The following is a 13959-nucleotide window of genomic DNA, read 5'->3' on the forward strand; positions in this document are numbered from 1 at the left end:
GACAAACATACATATACAACGACATTATTTAAAGGGGAAAAAAGAGGAGAATAAGAGTCCTTTCACTTATCTCTTTTATGATGTAGTGGTACCTTTGGTTTTCCTCATCACTTTTTTTGCTTCTTCTTCTTTTGATAATCTGGTTATTACCAATACGTGTTATATATATATTTATATATTCTATATTTTTATTTTTAATTCATAGTTGAGAGGGGGTGGTTTCTCAATGGATGTAACAGATCAGGTTTTCTTTGAAAAAGATGTTTTCCGTAGCGGTCAGGGTAATGTTCCCCATGTAGTGATGTGCAAGGCAGTATCGGTTGGTTTAAGAGGGACTGATACACAGTATACCTGTTCAGAGATGCTTCATTGGGATGAATATCGAGAGGAATTCGGTATACAAGATGGTACGACGAAGATGATGGATGCCTTCTCCTTAAACACGGAGTTACCTTTTAAAGGATACACTTTTAAAGCTCAAAAATGCGATATAACTGCATATTCCGTTGCTGTAAATCCAAATTTTAGTGATTCTTCTACACAGACGTTTTGTGGGGAAATGCAACACTGGGATGACTACCGAGAGATAAATAATATTAGGGATGGAACTCCGTCTATGAAAGAGTTGTTTTACCCAAAGGTGTTTTGTGGGTGTGAACTTTACATTTTGGATTCGAAGAAAAGACTCACCGTGGCGAAATCAATGTGTATAGCGGCATTACGGAAAAACTTTGGCAAAGATGTACAACCACTTTATACAGAGATGCTCCATTGGGATGATTACCAAGTGAACAATGGTATTTTACCAGATCCAAAAATGGAGGACCTTTTTGGAAAGTAGTGAAACAACAACGACAACAACAACAAGAAAAGAAAACTGTATGCCAGAGTAATTAAAGCTACAATGATTCTTCTTTCTTTCTTCTTTTCTTTCGCTTGTAATGGGAGAGAATACCCCCTTTTTCCGTTTCTTTTTTCTGTTTTTCTTCATTTTTTTAGTTTATTATTTCCAAGCTCTTCCTTTTTGACCCAGGATATATAGTGATTGCTTAGGTGTTTCTTCATGAACACGGGATTTGGAGGGACTGGTTTTGGCCAACCTGCCGCAGGAGGAGGTTTTGGCCAGCCAGCAGGTGGTGGTTTTGGCCAGCCGGCCTCTGGAGGATTCGGTCAAGCTGCCCAGACAGCACCTAGTGGTTTTGGTCAACCTGCTGCTGGATTTGGACAGGCCGCAGGTGGTTTTGGTCAACAAAATACCGGATTTGGACAACAACAACAAGTGGGGTTGGGTCAACCTGCTCAATCTGCTACTGGATTTGCTCAGGCAGGCCAAGGCGCCGCTGCGGGTTTTGGTCAACCAGCAGGTGGATTCGGACAACAAAATACGGGTTTTGGACAGCAGAATACTGGATTTGGTCAACAAGGTGCCGGATTTGGACAGCAAACTGCTGGATTTGGTCAACCATCACAGGGAACTGGCGTGGGATTCGGTCAACCGGGTAATGGTCAATTTGGTCAGCCTGGTGCAACCACTGGTTTTGGTCAGCAACAAACTGGTTTTGGTCAAGTAGCTGGTCGTGGTGCCACTACCGGATTTGGTCAACCAGGAGCCACAGGTGGATTTGGTCAGACAGCAGCAACTCCTGGATTCGGTCAACAAGCTGGTGGATTTGGACAGGCTGCTGGTCGTGGTGCCACTACCGGATTTGGTCAACCAGGAGCCACAGGTGGATTTGGTCAGACAGCAGCAACTCCTGGATTCGGTCAACAAGCTGGTGGATTTGGACAGGCTGCTGGTCGTGGTGCCACTACCGGATTTGGTCAACCAGGAGCCACAGGTGGATTTGGTCAGACTGCAGCAACTCCTGGATTTGGTCAGCAAGCTGGTGGATTTGGACAGGCTGCTGGTCGTGGTGCCACTACCGGATTTGGTCAACCAGGAGCCACAGGTGGATTTGGTCAGACAGCAGCAACTCCTGGATTCGGTCAACAAGCTGGTGGATTTGGACAGGCTGCTGGTCGTGGTGCCACTACCGGATTTGGTCAACCAGGAGCCACAGGTGGATTTGGTCAGACAGCAGCAACTGCGACTGGTGGATTTGGACAGACAACAACTGCGACTGGTGGATTTGGTCAGACAGCAGCAACTGCGACTGGTGGATTTGGTCAGACAGCAGCAACTCCTGGATTCGGTCAACAAGCTGGTGGATTTGGACAGGCTGCTGGTCGTGGTGCCACTACCGGATTTGGTCAACCAGGAGCCACAGGTGGATTTGGTCAGACAGCAGCAACTGCGACTGGTGGATTTGGACAGACAACAACTGCGACTGGTGGATTTGGACAGACAACAACTGCGACTGGTGGATTTGGACAGACAACAACTGCGACTGGTGGATTTGGACAGGCAGCAACTGCGACTGGTGGATTTGGACAGGCAGCAACTGCGACTGGTGGATTTGGTCAACCAGGAGCCACAGGTGGATTTGGTCAAATGGGGACTGCTAGCGCTGGAGGATTTGGACAAGCAGGCCGGGGAACAACGTTTGGAGGACCTACCGGTGGTGGTTTTGGTTCAACAGGTGGTGGTTTTGGTTCAACAGGTGGTGGTTTTGGTCAAATGGGAGGGGCAACGGCTACAGGGGTTGGAGCTAATACTTCAGCCAACAGTATGCCATTTCTTAACTTACCAGACTTTGCAGATAAACCATATGGTAATGTATTACTTTTTGCACCTGAAGAGGAACCCCCAAAACCTGCAGCAACTCCAGCCTTACCTACTGCTTCAACAGTTGCAATTATTCCCACTTCAATGTCTCATTATCAACAGAGGATTAAAATAGGGACACCTGCACCTAATGCAAGTGCTACTCTAAAACAACAATCTGCTTCATTCTCTACTAACGCTCTTTCACCTGTGGCACTTCGAGATCTTATCAGTTCCCCCAAGGTAACATTGGGTATACCAGATGAGATAAAACCCTCTACCTCTCCAACAGCTGTCCGAGCTTTGTTGACTACATCAACTTTTTCTGCTCCGGATTCTACTTCTTATGCCCCTACTTGTACGAGCAGTGATTATATCCTTGATCCTCCACTAGAGGTATTACAGGAATTTTCCATCAAAAAGTTACAATCTTTACCTGAATTCAGTATTTACCGTCGTGATGGTAAATGCTCTGTGCGTTTTCTTGAACCGGTTAATCTCGTTCGATGTGATATTTCAGATATTGTGGCTCTTCATCCAAACGGCGAGGTGGTATTTTATCCAGATGTTAAAGTTCCACCACCACTTGGTCATGGATTACGTGTCCGAGCTCGTGTAACAGTAAATGGTGTTGTTGATACTACAGCAGATGAACTTTGTGCACTTTGTCGTAGAAATGGATATTTATTTGACTCATATGATTCGAAAAAAGGAACTTGGGTGTATACAACAAATATAAGTGATGACGAAGAAGATGATACTGATGATGATGATGATGATGATTATGATATGGTAGATGTTGATATAAAAGAAATTAAAGATGAGGATAAGTTTCCACCAGAAATTGAACGAATATCAACCTATGGTGAATCTGTGGATGATGATGTTGTACATACTCCAGCAGCTTTAAATATGAGTAAATGTTCTCGGCAGTTAACACCAACACGTACAGGAGTTGTACCACCTGCTTCCCTTACTCGAATTTTTTCTCGTGCAGATCAATCATCAGTACTTCCTGTAAGAACACAGGGGGTAACAGTACGAGATCAAATGGTTCTTCAAGGTATGTCTAATGAAAATGTTGCAGTAGAAGATATTAAATTACCATATAATCTTCCTGATATTCACCAAGATGCACCTCTTGAGCGTAAAGGAGCGATGCTTATTAAAGGTTCACTTACTGAAATATATACCCCTGTATATGTTGTGAAAAAAACTAATTCTAAAATGTATGAGATGAATGCTAGTGTTGTTTCACAGAGTACTATGGGAAGTTTGGGTAGAAGCTTTCGTTGTGGTTGGCGATTGGGAGGAAATCTCGCTGTTCCTTTATTTGCATGGCTTCGTGATGGAACAGAAAATAGGAAAAATCCTGATGAAGTTAGTGGAGCACAAGTCTCAGTAATGAATCCTTTTTTTGCTCATGCAACAAGTAAAAATTACTTACAAAGTTGTGCTATATCAGTACTTCGTACAATTTGTCGTTATCTTCATCTTGTTGAAGGATCTTGTGGTACAGATGATCATTTTTCAATGGTTTTTGTAAATTTGTGTCGACAAAGCAGTAATGTTTCTCTTTCAAGTGAAAAATTACGTGAACTTATTACAGCAATTGATGCAGTACGGTGTGAAAGAATTTCTGTTATGGAAAAATCTACTGCTAGACAAGCAAAAACTGTATTAAATCTTCTTGACGCCCTTTATGGATTACCTGAAACTGATAAAGCAGAAAGTAATGCCGTTGCCGAGAATCGTTACCTAAAGCAATTACGACGAAGAAACCTTAATAATTGGTTAAAGGGAGAATTATCCTTTATGGATTCTTGGACAGAGGAAGATCTTGGAATGAACAGTACACAAAAATTGCTCTGTAAACTTCTTTGTCATAAATTAAAGGATGCAATTTCTATCGCGAAGACTACAGGAAATACAGAATTATCAAGAGTTTTGGGAATATGTGGTGATGGAAATCAATTTGGCAGTTATGTTGCAACCGCAAACACAAAATCTCTAGATGAAGATATTAGTGTACGTGAGCGTGTGGTAAGCCTCTTATCTGGTGTGGTGGAACCCTTTATTACCCAACCACGATTTAAACGATTAGCACAACAAGAGAAAAACAACAACTCTAATGATGTTGTTTCCGTTGTGCCTCTCGCCGCAACATGGAAACAGTTATTGGGAGTATTTGCCTTTTACGGTTGTACACCAGATACACCAGCGGAAGATATTATTGCTGCATTTCTTGATCGACTTCATGCACCGGCATCACGTGAGGAAAATGCCTTCCCACCTTATGCAGATCACATTGCCCCAAGTATGTTAAAAACAACACGTGGACAAGATTTTATTCACCGTGGGGATGAATTTCAAGATGCGGCGTTAAGTCTATTGGAGGGATTTACAATGGGTGTAGCACCGGCAGCAAGTGCATTACACCCACATGCTTCCAGTTACTGCGCCTCAGACTATCTCACACCGTTTCTCATTCTTGTTGCCATTCGCGCTTTAAAACTAGAGCGAACAGAGAACTATAAGGACGCTGAAACAAAAGTACTAATTGGATTTTCGGCTGCACTAGAGTGTCTTAATGATGCATGGTTTTGGGCGCTTCTGCCTCTCCACATGATAGAAGAGTTGAATGCTCGTGTACTGGCCGTAAAGAACTGCCTTCGCCGCAATGCCCTTCGATTTAAGGAGAGTAATAATTATACCAATAATGCCGATTACAGACACATTGTGGAACTTATAAAGGCAGATGTCTCGTTACTTGAACCAGAATGCTTACCAGAGGAGGCACCGTTGCAAACTCCTGCAAATGCCCCGAGTATTCGAGCGCATACTTCATTACAGGATGCACTTCGCAAATTCAGGCGAGATTTTTGTAAGCAATAGAGAGAGAGAGTAGTACTTATAATTAGGAAGAATCAAGAAGATGCATTTTATTCATCTAAGTGATAACATACGACAGAAAAACTCTAAGAAATGCGATGGGAGTTTCTATATAAAAAAAAAGAAAAATAAATACATGAAAGATGTTTGGAAATTGCAAAGAGCTTCTTTGATTTTCTACATTATTTTTTCTATCCTGTTTTACTATTGATTTTCATTGGATAACTTTTTTTTTTCTTGCTAATGCTCTTGTTTATTTCCTTGAAATCGGTTTTCTTTCGTCTTCATATGCTTTTCAAAACGAATTACCAACATGTACACACATATATAAGGACTAAAATAAAAAAAAAAAAACACATAAAAAAGAACAAAAAAAGGAAGACAGATAAGCAATGCGTTTATTCGGAGAAAATAAGCTATTACTAGGTACGGAGACCAAATGAAAACTGGCTTTAAAGGGATTTTTTTTTTTAACTCTTTCGTTACCTCAGTTAAAGGGCAACTTGGATTACCAACTCTGGATGTACATATATACATATATATATATATATATATATATATATATATATATATATATATATATATATCAAAAAAAAAAAAACGACTTACCACAGCAGAGCGTGGAGGGTGAACATCGGCACACTTGGCGGTGATGGTGATGGTTACCGCTATTTTTTTTTCTCTTTCGCTCTGTTTGCAGACGAAGCCTGGAAGTATTTTCACTTGATTCGCATAAATCTCTCTTGAGATGAGCTTCAAACGAAGCTAATGTCAATATCGACGAAAATAGACGTTTTCCAAACTTATTCTATTACACATTTTGTTTCAGTTGTTCGGAGTAAACTTCTTTGATGCAAATAATTTTTATCACCAGAAGGTGCTAATTATTTTTTTTTCTTTTGGTGAGGGTATTTCGGTGCAATTTAACGAGAGATAACTTTCTTCTGTTATAATTGAGGAATATACGTTTATGGCATTCGTTTTGGGTTGGTGCTTTGAGATATTTTTAAAAAAGTTTCTTTTTTATTTCCTTTTAAGGTACAATAACAGAGACACAGCGATGTTGAATTAGTATGCTATTATTAGAAAAAAAAAACTGTTGTAAACCCTGAAAGAGAAAACTTTATGGGGTTTTTATGCATTATTATTACTATTATTATTATTATTATTATTATTATTATTATTATTATTATTATTATTATTATTATTATTATTATTATTATTATTATTATTATTTTCTTCTTTACTTCTTACTCTGCGATAATTGTAATGAATAAATGGATATTTCTTTCTAGTAGAGTGTCTCTATTTGTGAAGGAGGTTTTTATTCGCAGTTGGGACCCCCAATTTATTAACTCTATTAAGTGTAAAAAGATGGTTTTTGCTAGACGTCCTTCTTTCTCACTGCGGTATCAAGCTAGTGGGCGTCTCGAGGATGTCCATCTTTTCATGACTTGCCTCTATCGCTTCTGGTATTACAAGGGATTATGGGGTACTTGCCTGGCCTCCTGCGTGGATTTTCTTAATAGTGCAGTTATCTTCTTTGTGGTTTTATTTCTTACAATGATGTTGGATTGGTCAGTGGCGTTGTCCTGTGATGAGGTGAGTTGTGGCAATTCTACTCTCGTACATGGATTACACTCACCCTCTATTTTTGGTGTAGGACATTTAATACTTGCGTCTATTCTACTGCTATCCACATTTGTGGCTCTCGCGTATGAGTTTCTGAAGTTTCTCGAAACCTGTTTTCTACAGAAGGAATTAGAGAGTATGTTACGGCCAGTTGTGGATGGGGGCTATCTCACACCTGTACACCGTTTATTGCATGTCTGGCGTGTAATGCGTGCACGATCGGAAGGACATGAGGAAGTTCACCTCACAGGTGATTTACCCTTTATTGGGAATATGAGCTGGGGCAGTTTTCTAGATACGGTATGTGCAGAGATACAGAGAGATCGAAATTTTGGTGTTGTAGCCCATCGTGAATTTGATAGTCTTCGAGCTGTTCAAGCTCTTATGGTGTATGATAATTATTTTATTACGCTTTATCAACATGGAACACTTGATCACGGAACACTAAAATATGCAGATGAACGTCTTCTTAAAATTCTTCTTTGTGGTATGTTTGATGAATTTAATACGCTAAATTCAGGAAAAGATCAAATTTCACTAGTTCAAAGACAAGTATTAAAATATCTTTGTTTTTACACTGTATTTTACCCATTTGTTGTGACTTTATTTATCCTTCGAGTTCTTGTTAAAAATGCCGCTATGATGCGATCAGATTGGGGAACTTATATTTCTAGAGATTGGAACAACCGTGCACGTTGGACATTTAGATTATATAATGAAGTACCACATATTCTCTTTGCACGAATGTCATCAGGAAGACAGACTGCTATAAATATGGTAGAACGATTACAACCGTATTCTGCTTGTACCCGTTTCATTCGTCGAACATCTTCAGCGATTGTTTTTCTTACTGTGTTTTTATCACTTCTTAATACTTCATTACTTGTTTCCGGTTCCATATGGGGTATAAGCCTTATTTGGTGGCTTTCTATAGCTCTTGTAGCATTTTCTATTTGTTCAGATGATCCCCCAGTACATCGTGAATATAATTACGTTTCGGATCTTAATAAGCTTATTGATGAACTACATTACAGTCAAGAAAATTGGTTACTTTCTGGAGATTCATTTTACAATGCAATAACTTGGGATTTTTTAAGAAGCCGTTTTTCACTTATTATCGGTGATATTATTCGCTCCATTTTTATGCCTGTTATACTTATTGGTATATTAAATGATGGAAGCATACCGGCATTTGTAGATTGCATCAACAATTGGTCTGTATGTGTGGATGCTCTTGGCTCCATCGCGAGGGACTCCGTCTTTGACTACCAAGAACGCAGTGAGGAGGAACTTTCCCCCGGCAGACACTTTAACGATAAGTGTGCCAAATCCATTGCCAGTTTCTGCTCCGTTTACACTGCCTGGGCCAAACGGTGGATGTCGCCCCCCGCACAGACATTAGAGGAGTCCGGCGGCGGCGGCGGCCCGAACGTCAACTCCAGCAGTGCTCTCACGCACTTCGTGTTGGATCTGCACGAGCGAGTCGGGACGCGGCCGGTAGACACATTTGCGAGTGAAAGTTTATTGCCGTCCACGCGGTGGGAGCTTGCGAATGCGCATGAGCGGGAGCGGCTGTTTGTCTCACGTGTGGCGAGTGGTGGCCCTGCGGAGGCAAGTCCCTCCGGCCAGCTGTGGGATCCCGTGATGTCTAACAACAGGGAGTGGGGAGGAAAGAACAGGTGACACATCTCTCAGAGATATGCAGAGTTGCGTACAAACACACACATACACATACACAGACTGAAGTTGTCAGTTTGTTTATTGTATTTTGTTTCTTTCATTTGTTTTTTTTTCTTTTTAGTTATTTGGTTCTGGGTTTCTTCTTTCTTGCCAATATAGGCCAAGAAAGAAGTCGGCACCGGTTGAGGGCAAGAGAAATTATGAAGTTTGAGTGGGGTTACGCACTAATTTGCTCTTTTTTTTGTTTTTCTTTCTCTCCGCCACTTGCACATATAAGCGAGAAGAGAGACTGAAAGCAAAATGATGGTGTCAGAAGTTGGTGAGTTGCTGCTGTTATTGTTGTTCTTCTTGTTATTGTTTCTGATGATGGTGATAGTTGGTGTGGTTATCTGGTGTTTTGTCAGGTCGTTCCTAACATGGATACATACACACGCATATATATATATATATATATATACAGGCAATGACAGTTATCACAGGGATACAAAAATACATACGGCATCAATGTTTGTATTTCTTATTCTGACCCTTTCTTTATTTCTTCCCCTCCTTTACTTAAGACTTTTTGTGAAATATTTGTCTTTTTTTTTGTTGCCGCTATGTGGTAAAAGATCGAATCTGTCCTTGCTCTGTGATGAATATGTTAATGTGTTTCTTCCTTTTAAGAAGAAGAGATACACTTATTACTTGCTGCACGCACTGTTGATGGTAGTTTTTTTTTTCAAGGCGAATATGAATCTTTATTTATATCTCTGTATCTATCCATCTATATTCTTTTCCCGTTCCCTTGCCTTTTAAAAAAATACCATATACATATATATTAGACACATATGGAGTCACTTGAGGCCCAATTTGATGCTCTTTGGGAAGAGAACCGTCAGAAAAGAGAAGAAAAGGTAACTCAACTTAACAACAAACTGAAACAACGTGTACGTGATGATCTAGATGCTACATTAAAATCTGTTCGGTCATTATTGGAGAATGAACAACCTGAGTTGGAGAAGCAAATTGAACAGTTACTGCATATGGCAGATGAATTGGCAGCAGGTGTTGAAATGTGGCAACAAAAGGCAATGAGTTCTATTGATTCTATAGATAAGGAACAAAAAGTCTTGGGAAGTATGGTACATGAAGTTTCTATTCGTACTGCTGCTCGGAAGGAGGATTTACTTAAACGACAGCAGAAACGTGCGGATGAGGTTCGCTCTTTATGTATGGAGCGTTTTAAGGAAGTGGAGATGAATTTATAGTCATTCTTTTTTTTTTGTTTTTACGTCCTCTCTCCTTTTTCTCCTCATTACGTTGCATAGAATACAGTTTCTACTAATAGAGTTTGGAGGGAAATGAGAAATAAAGATTATTTGACATGAAAATTTTCTTTAGACTCGTTTCTTTCTTTTTGCATTGTTTTCCTGTTTTCGTATTGCTATTATTATATACTTAAAAGGAAAGAAAATTAATATTATTGACTGTGATGGAATGAAAACCCGTGATAAACCTTTTTTTTTGCTTTTGTTTGGTATTATGCAGTTTTTCATTTTGTTTTACCTTTTTCTTATTTTTCTTATTATTATTATTATTATTATTATTATTATTATTATTATTATTATTATTATTATTATTATTATTATTATTAAATCCCCCAGGCTTTTCAGGCGGATTTAATTGAATATTAGTGATATTTAAGAATGCGGAGAATTATCACCCCTTGGAGGAGGGGTATGTGTGTTATAGGGGGTGAGTACCGGACGTTCGCAGGCGCTACCGTACTATCTCAAAAATATCTACGGTTCGTACACTCTGGGAAACGTGCGTTATGTCCATCTATGACATTAGTTTCATTTGCGAATTGTACAGGCTCTAACTTTTTTACGTGTACAATGAGACCTTCACGACGATGGCAATCGACTACGGCAGGAGGAACAGATTTTTACGCCCGACTTGGTGTTAAACCGGACGCTTCTGCAGATGAAATTAAGGCGGCATACAAAAAGTTGGCTTTACAATATCATCCTGATCGTAATAGTGATCCTGGAGCAGAGGAAATGTTTAAGAATATTTCAGAAGCTTATCATGTTATTGGAAATAAAGATCGTCGAAAGGAGTATGATATGAGACGTAGTGCATCTTCTTTTACAGGGAGTGGGAATACTAGTGGTTCTGCTGGTTCATCATCATCATCTACAGGATTTTACCAACAAGGTCCAGGAGGTTATCAACACATGTCTAAAGAGGAAGCGGATCGTCTCTTTCGTGATTTATTTGGTGGTATGCGTGTGGATCAGATATTCCGTGATTTTGAAGAAGAAATGCGTCGCAGCAGTGTGAGTGGTAGAACTAGTCGTGTTTCACAAGAGTTTAGTGGATCTGAACAGGTTTTTCGCCCCTTTTTTCGTAACGAGTCGACACGTATTTTTACAGATGGTCATGGTAATCGCATGGAGGAACGTACTTTCACGGATCCACGTGGTACAACCTTTACAGTACGTAAAATGACTAGTGAACAGCCTAACGCCAGTACAAATCAAAAGACAGAGGATTTTTACCACGATAATGCTTCAGCAAATCGGGATAGACGTTTTCACTATGGTAACTCTTCATTTAAGGTGAACCCCCGAAACTTTACGGATGACTTTGGACAGGCGTTTTTTGGAGTACGATCACACGGGAGACATCCACTTATTGCTATGATGATTGTTGCTGCGTGGGGAATAGTGATAGGTACATTGGTACTTGGATTTTTTGTATTTCTTGTGTCACACCCAATTTTTACCCTGGCAGTGTTGTTTCTCCTCTTTTTAAGGCGATTGCGGTATTTTTGATTTGTAATAGAACCATATCGCTTAATCTTTCGTCTCTATTCTGTTTTTTTTTCTTACTGAATTGATTTAGTTGTGTTTCCGTGATCGTTTTTGTTATGATTGTTTTTGCGGTATTGCACGTTAGAAACTAATCGTCAGCACTATATATATATATTTCTTTCCTATTTTTTATGTCTCTCCTTCTTTCTTTGAATTATTCTTGTGTTGTCTTGGTTTTCGTTCAACTAAAGACCATTATCCTTTTTTTTCTTCTTATTCTATTCTCTTTTCTTTATTCCTTTTGTTACTTTGTTTCTGACATGTGGCTTGAATAGTTACCAGATCATATCAAAAGGTTAAGAAAAACAAAAATCGCATTTATATATACAGAGAGAGAGAAGGAACGAAAGAGAGACAAGAGAAAAAAAAAAGAGAATATCGCCAAATAAACGAAGACAGAAAGTAAAAACACAACAAAAAACCAGTACAGAATGAATCGTTTTCACCTTCTGCAGAGTCACGTGTGTGGAAAGAAGTGCGGCAACTCGGGTGATGGTCCTGCGGTGGTGGTGGTGGGTTCATGCTTCCTCGATTATATTGCCTACGTGGATCGCATTCCACACATTGGTGAAACACTCAAATCCCACAGCTTTCAAAAAGGATTTGGCGGTAAAGGCGCTAATCAAGCAGTTGCCGCTGGCAGACTTGGGGCACGTGTGGCGATGGTCAGTGTTGTTGGCTCTGATGGGGATGGAACAGACTACATTGATAACTTTAGGAAGAACGGTGTGGACACTACCTGCGTATTTCGTAAAGAAGGTGAGTCCAGTGGACTGGCAATGATCTTTGTGGAAGCTACCTCTTCCAACAATGAAATTGTGATTTGCCCAAATGCGACACAAACAATGACAGTGGACTTTCTTCGTAAGGCATCTGACAACTACAAGCGTTTCTTATCAAGCAGCTGCCGCTTCCTTATTTGTCAGAATGAGATACCTTTGGAAACAACCCTTGATGTTTTGCGTGAAGCACATACACGGGGAATTTATACCGTCTTTAATGCTGCCCCGGCCCCATCACTTTCTGATGTTGAGGTTATTAAACCATATCTACAGTATGTCTCTCTTTTTTCTCCCAATGAGGTAGAGGCAACATTAATTACTGGTATTAAAGTAGTAGATGGAGCTTCTGCTGCTTCTGCTGCTAAAGCCTTGCAACAACTCGGCGTACGGGATGTTGTTATTACCCTTGGCGCACAGGGTTATGTCATTGCTGAGCAAAATGCACAGCCGGTTCATGTGCCAGGTATTCGCGTAAAGGCAGTGGACACCACCGGTGCTGGGGACTCTTTTGTGGGTTCAATGGTGTACTTTATGTCTACTGGAAAGACCCTTGCGGAGGCCTGCAAACTGGCTAACATCTGTGCTTCTCTGAGTGTACAGAAGAGGGGAACACAATCCTCCTACCCATCACTCGCTGAACTTCCCGCCGAGGCTCGACAGTAAATGGCGAGAGAAACAGAGAGAAAGAGAGAGAATGGGAGTGAAAATGGAGAATGAGAAGAGGGTATGTAGCGATAGTGGTGAAAAAAAGGGGTGGGGTATGGGGATACAAATGTATTATCAACAATGAACTAAAAAAACGCGGTTGGGAATGGGTGTGGGTGAGCGAAGGAGGAAAGGGTGACGAAAAAAAGTTTTTTTGCATTTCTATGCTTTAGTTAGATAGGAATGTTAAGAAGAGCCATAAACGTTTTGTGTTCTCGATGTCTATATAATGCAGGAAAGGAAAGTAAAAAAAAAAAAGAAAAAAAAAAACGGAGTCACGGGGGGAAAGCAAAGAAAAGAAGACGGATGTATACCGATAAAGAAGTCAAATTATGAATACGAAGGGTAGCAGGGCTGACTCTCCAAAAAAAAAAAAAAATGGAACCCTTTTCTTTTGGTAAGAAAAAATTTGGATCGAAATTTTGGATTAAGTACAGTTTCAGGGTGAATCGAAGCGAGCAAGAGAGAACGAATAAATGAAAATGTCAGAGATGGGATGACTTTGTGAAGAAGAATTTTGTATACGAGAAAATTATTTTGGCATCTAAGAGTATAGCTGGTTTTCTTTTTCCCTTTTCCTTTTTCTTCTTTTAAATATTCTTTCTGATAATTCTCCATCAGGTAGCATTTGGTAGAAGACTGAGGCTGTGGTGGAGCGAGAGAAAGAGATACACACACAGAGAGGGTGATATAGAACCAAGTA

The 13959-nt window shown here is 40.0% G+C and overlaps 6 protein-coding genes across 6 annotated transcripts; all 6 read left to right on the top strand.

Annotated features, from left to right (window-relative positions):
* Positions 1-226: 226 nt before the first annotated feature.
* Positions 227-841, top strand: LSM04_001210 (uncharacterized protein; the record flags this gene model as incomplete). Its single annotated transcript, XM_067331837.1, has 1 exon — positions 227-841. The coding sequence occupies one exon, from the start codon at positions 227-229 to the stop codon at positions 839-841; it is 615 nt and encodes a 204-aa protein (XP_067190151.1).
* Positions 842-1063: 222 nt separating this feature from the next.
* On the top strand, positions 1064-5599 carry LSM04_007353 (Nuclear protein 96; the record flags this gene model as incomplete). Its single annotated transcript, XM_067331838.1, has 1 exon — positions 1064-5599. The coding sequence occupies one exon, from the start codon at positions 1064-1066 to the stop codon at positions 5597-5599; it is 4536 nt and encodes a 1511-aa protein (XP_067190224.1).
* A 1371-nt stretch (positions 5600-6970) lies between these two features.
* LSM04_003542 (Autophagy-related protein 9) lies at positions 6971-8911 on the top strand (the record flags this gene model as incomplete). Its single annotated transcript, XM_067331839.1, has 1 exon — positions 6971-8911. The coding sequence occupies one exon, from the start codon at positions 6971-6973 to the stop codon at positions 8909-8911; it is 1941 nt and encodes a 646-aa protein (XP_067190185.1).
* An 827-nt stretch (positions 8912-9738) lies between these two features.
* LSM04_006523 (uncharacterized protein) lies at positions 9739-10158 on the top strand (the record flags this gene model as incomplete). The annotated part of the gene is made up of 1 exon (XM_067331840.1): positions 9739-10158. One exon carries the CDS (start codon positions 9739-9741, stop codon positions 10156-10158), a length of 420 nt encoding a protein of 139 aa, XP_067190215.1.
* A 471-nt stretch (positions 10159-10629) lies between these two features.
* Positions 10630-11730, top strand: LSM04_007289 (DnaJ domain; the record flags this gene model as incomplete). Its single annotated transcript, XM_067331841.1, has 1 exon — positions 10630-11730. The coding sequence occupies one exon, from the start codon at positions 10630-10632 to the stop codon at positions 11728-11730; it is 1101 nt and encodes a 366-aa protein (XP_067190222.1).
* Positions 11731-12200: 470 nt separating this feature from the next.
* LSM04_003171 (Carbohydrate kinase PfkB) lies at positions 12201-13214 on the top strand (the record flags this gene model as incomplete). The annotated part of the gene is made up of 1 exon (XM_067331842.1): positions 12201-13214. The coding sequence occupies one exon, from the start codon at positions 12201-12203 to the stop codon at positions 13212-13214; it is 1014 nt and encodes a 337-aa protein (XP_067190181.1).
* Between the last annotated feature and the right edge of the window lie 745 nt (positions 13215-13959).

This window comes from Trypanosoma melophagium (genome assembly GCF_022059095.1).
Source record: "Trypanosoma melophagium isolate St. Kilda chromosome Unknown ctg29segment0, whole genome shotgun sequence".
Taxonomy (NCBI): domain Eukaryota; phylum Euglenozoa; class Kinetoplastea; order Trypanosomatida; family Trypanosomatidae; genus Trypanosoma; species Trypanosoma melophagium.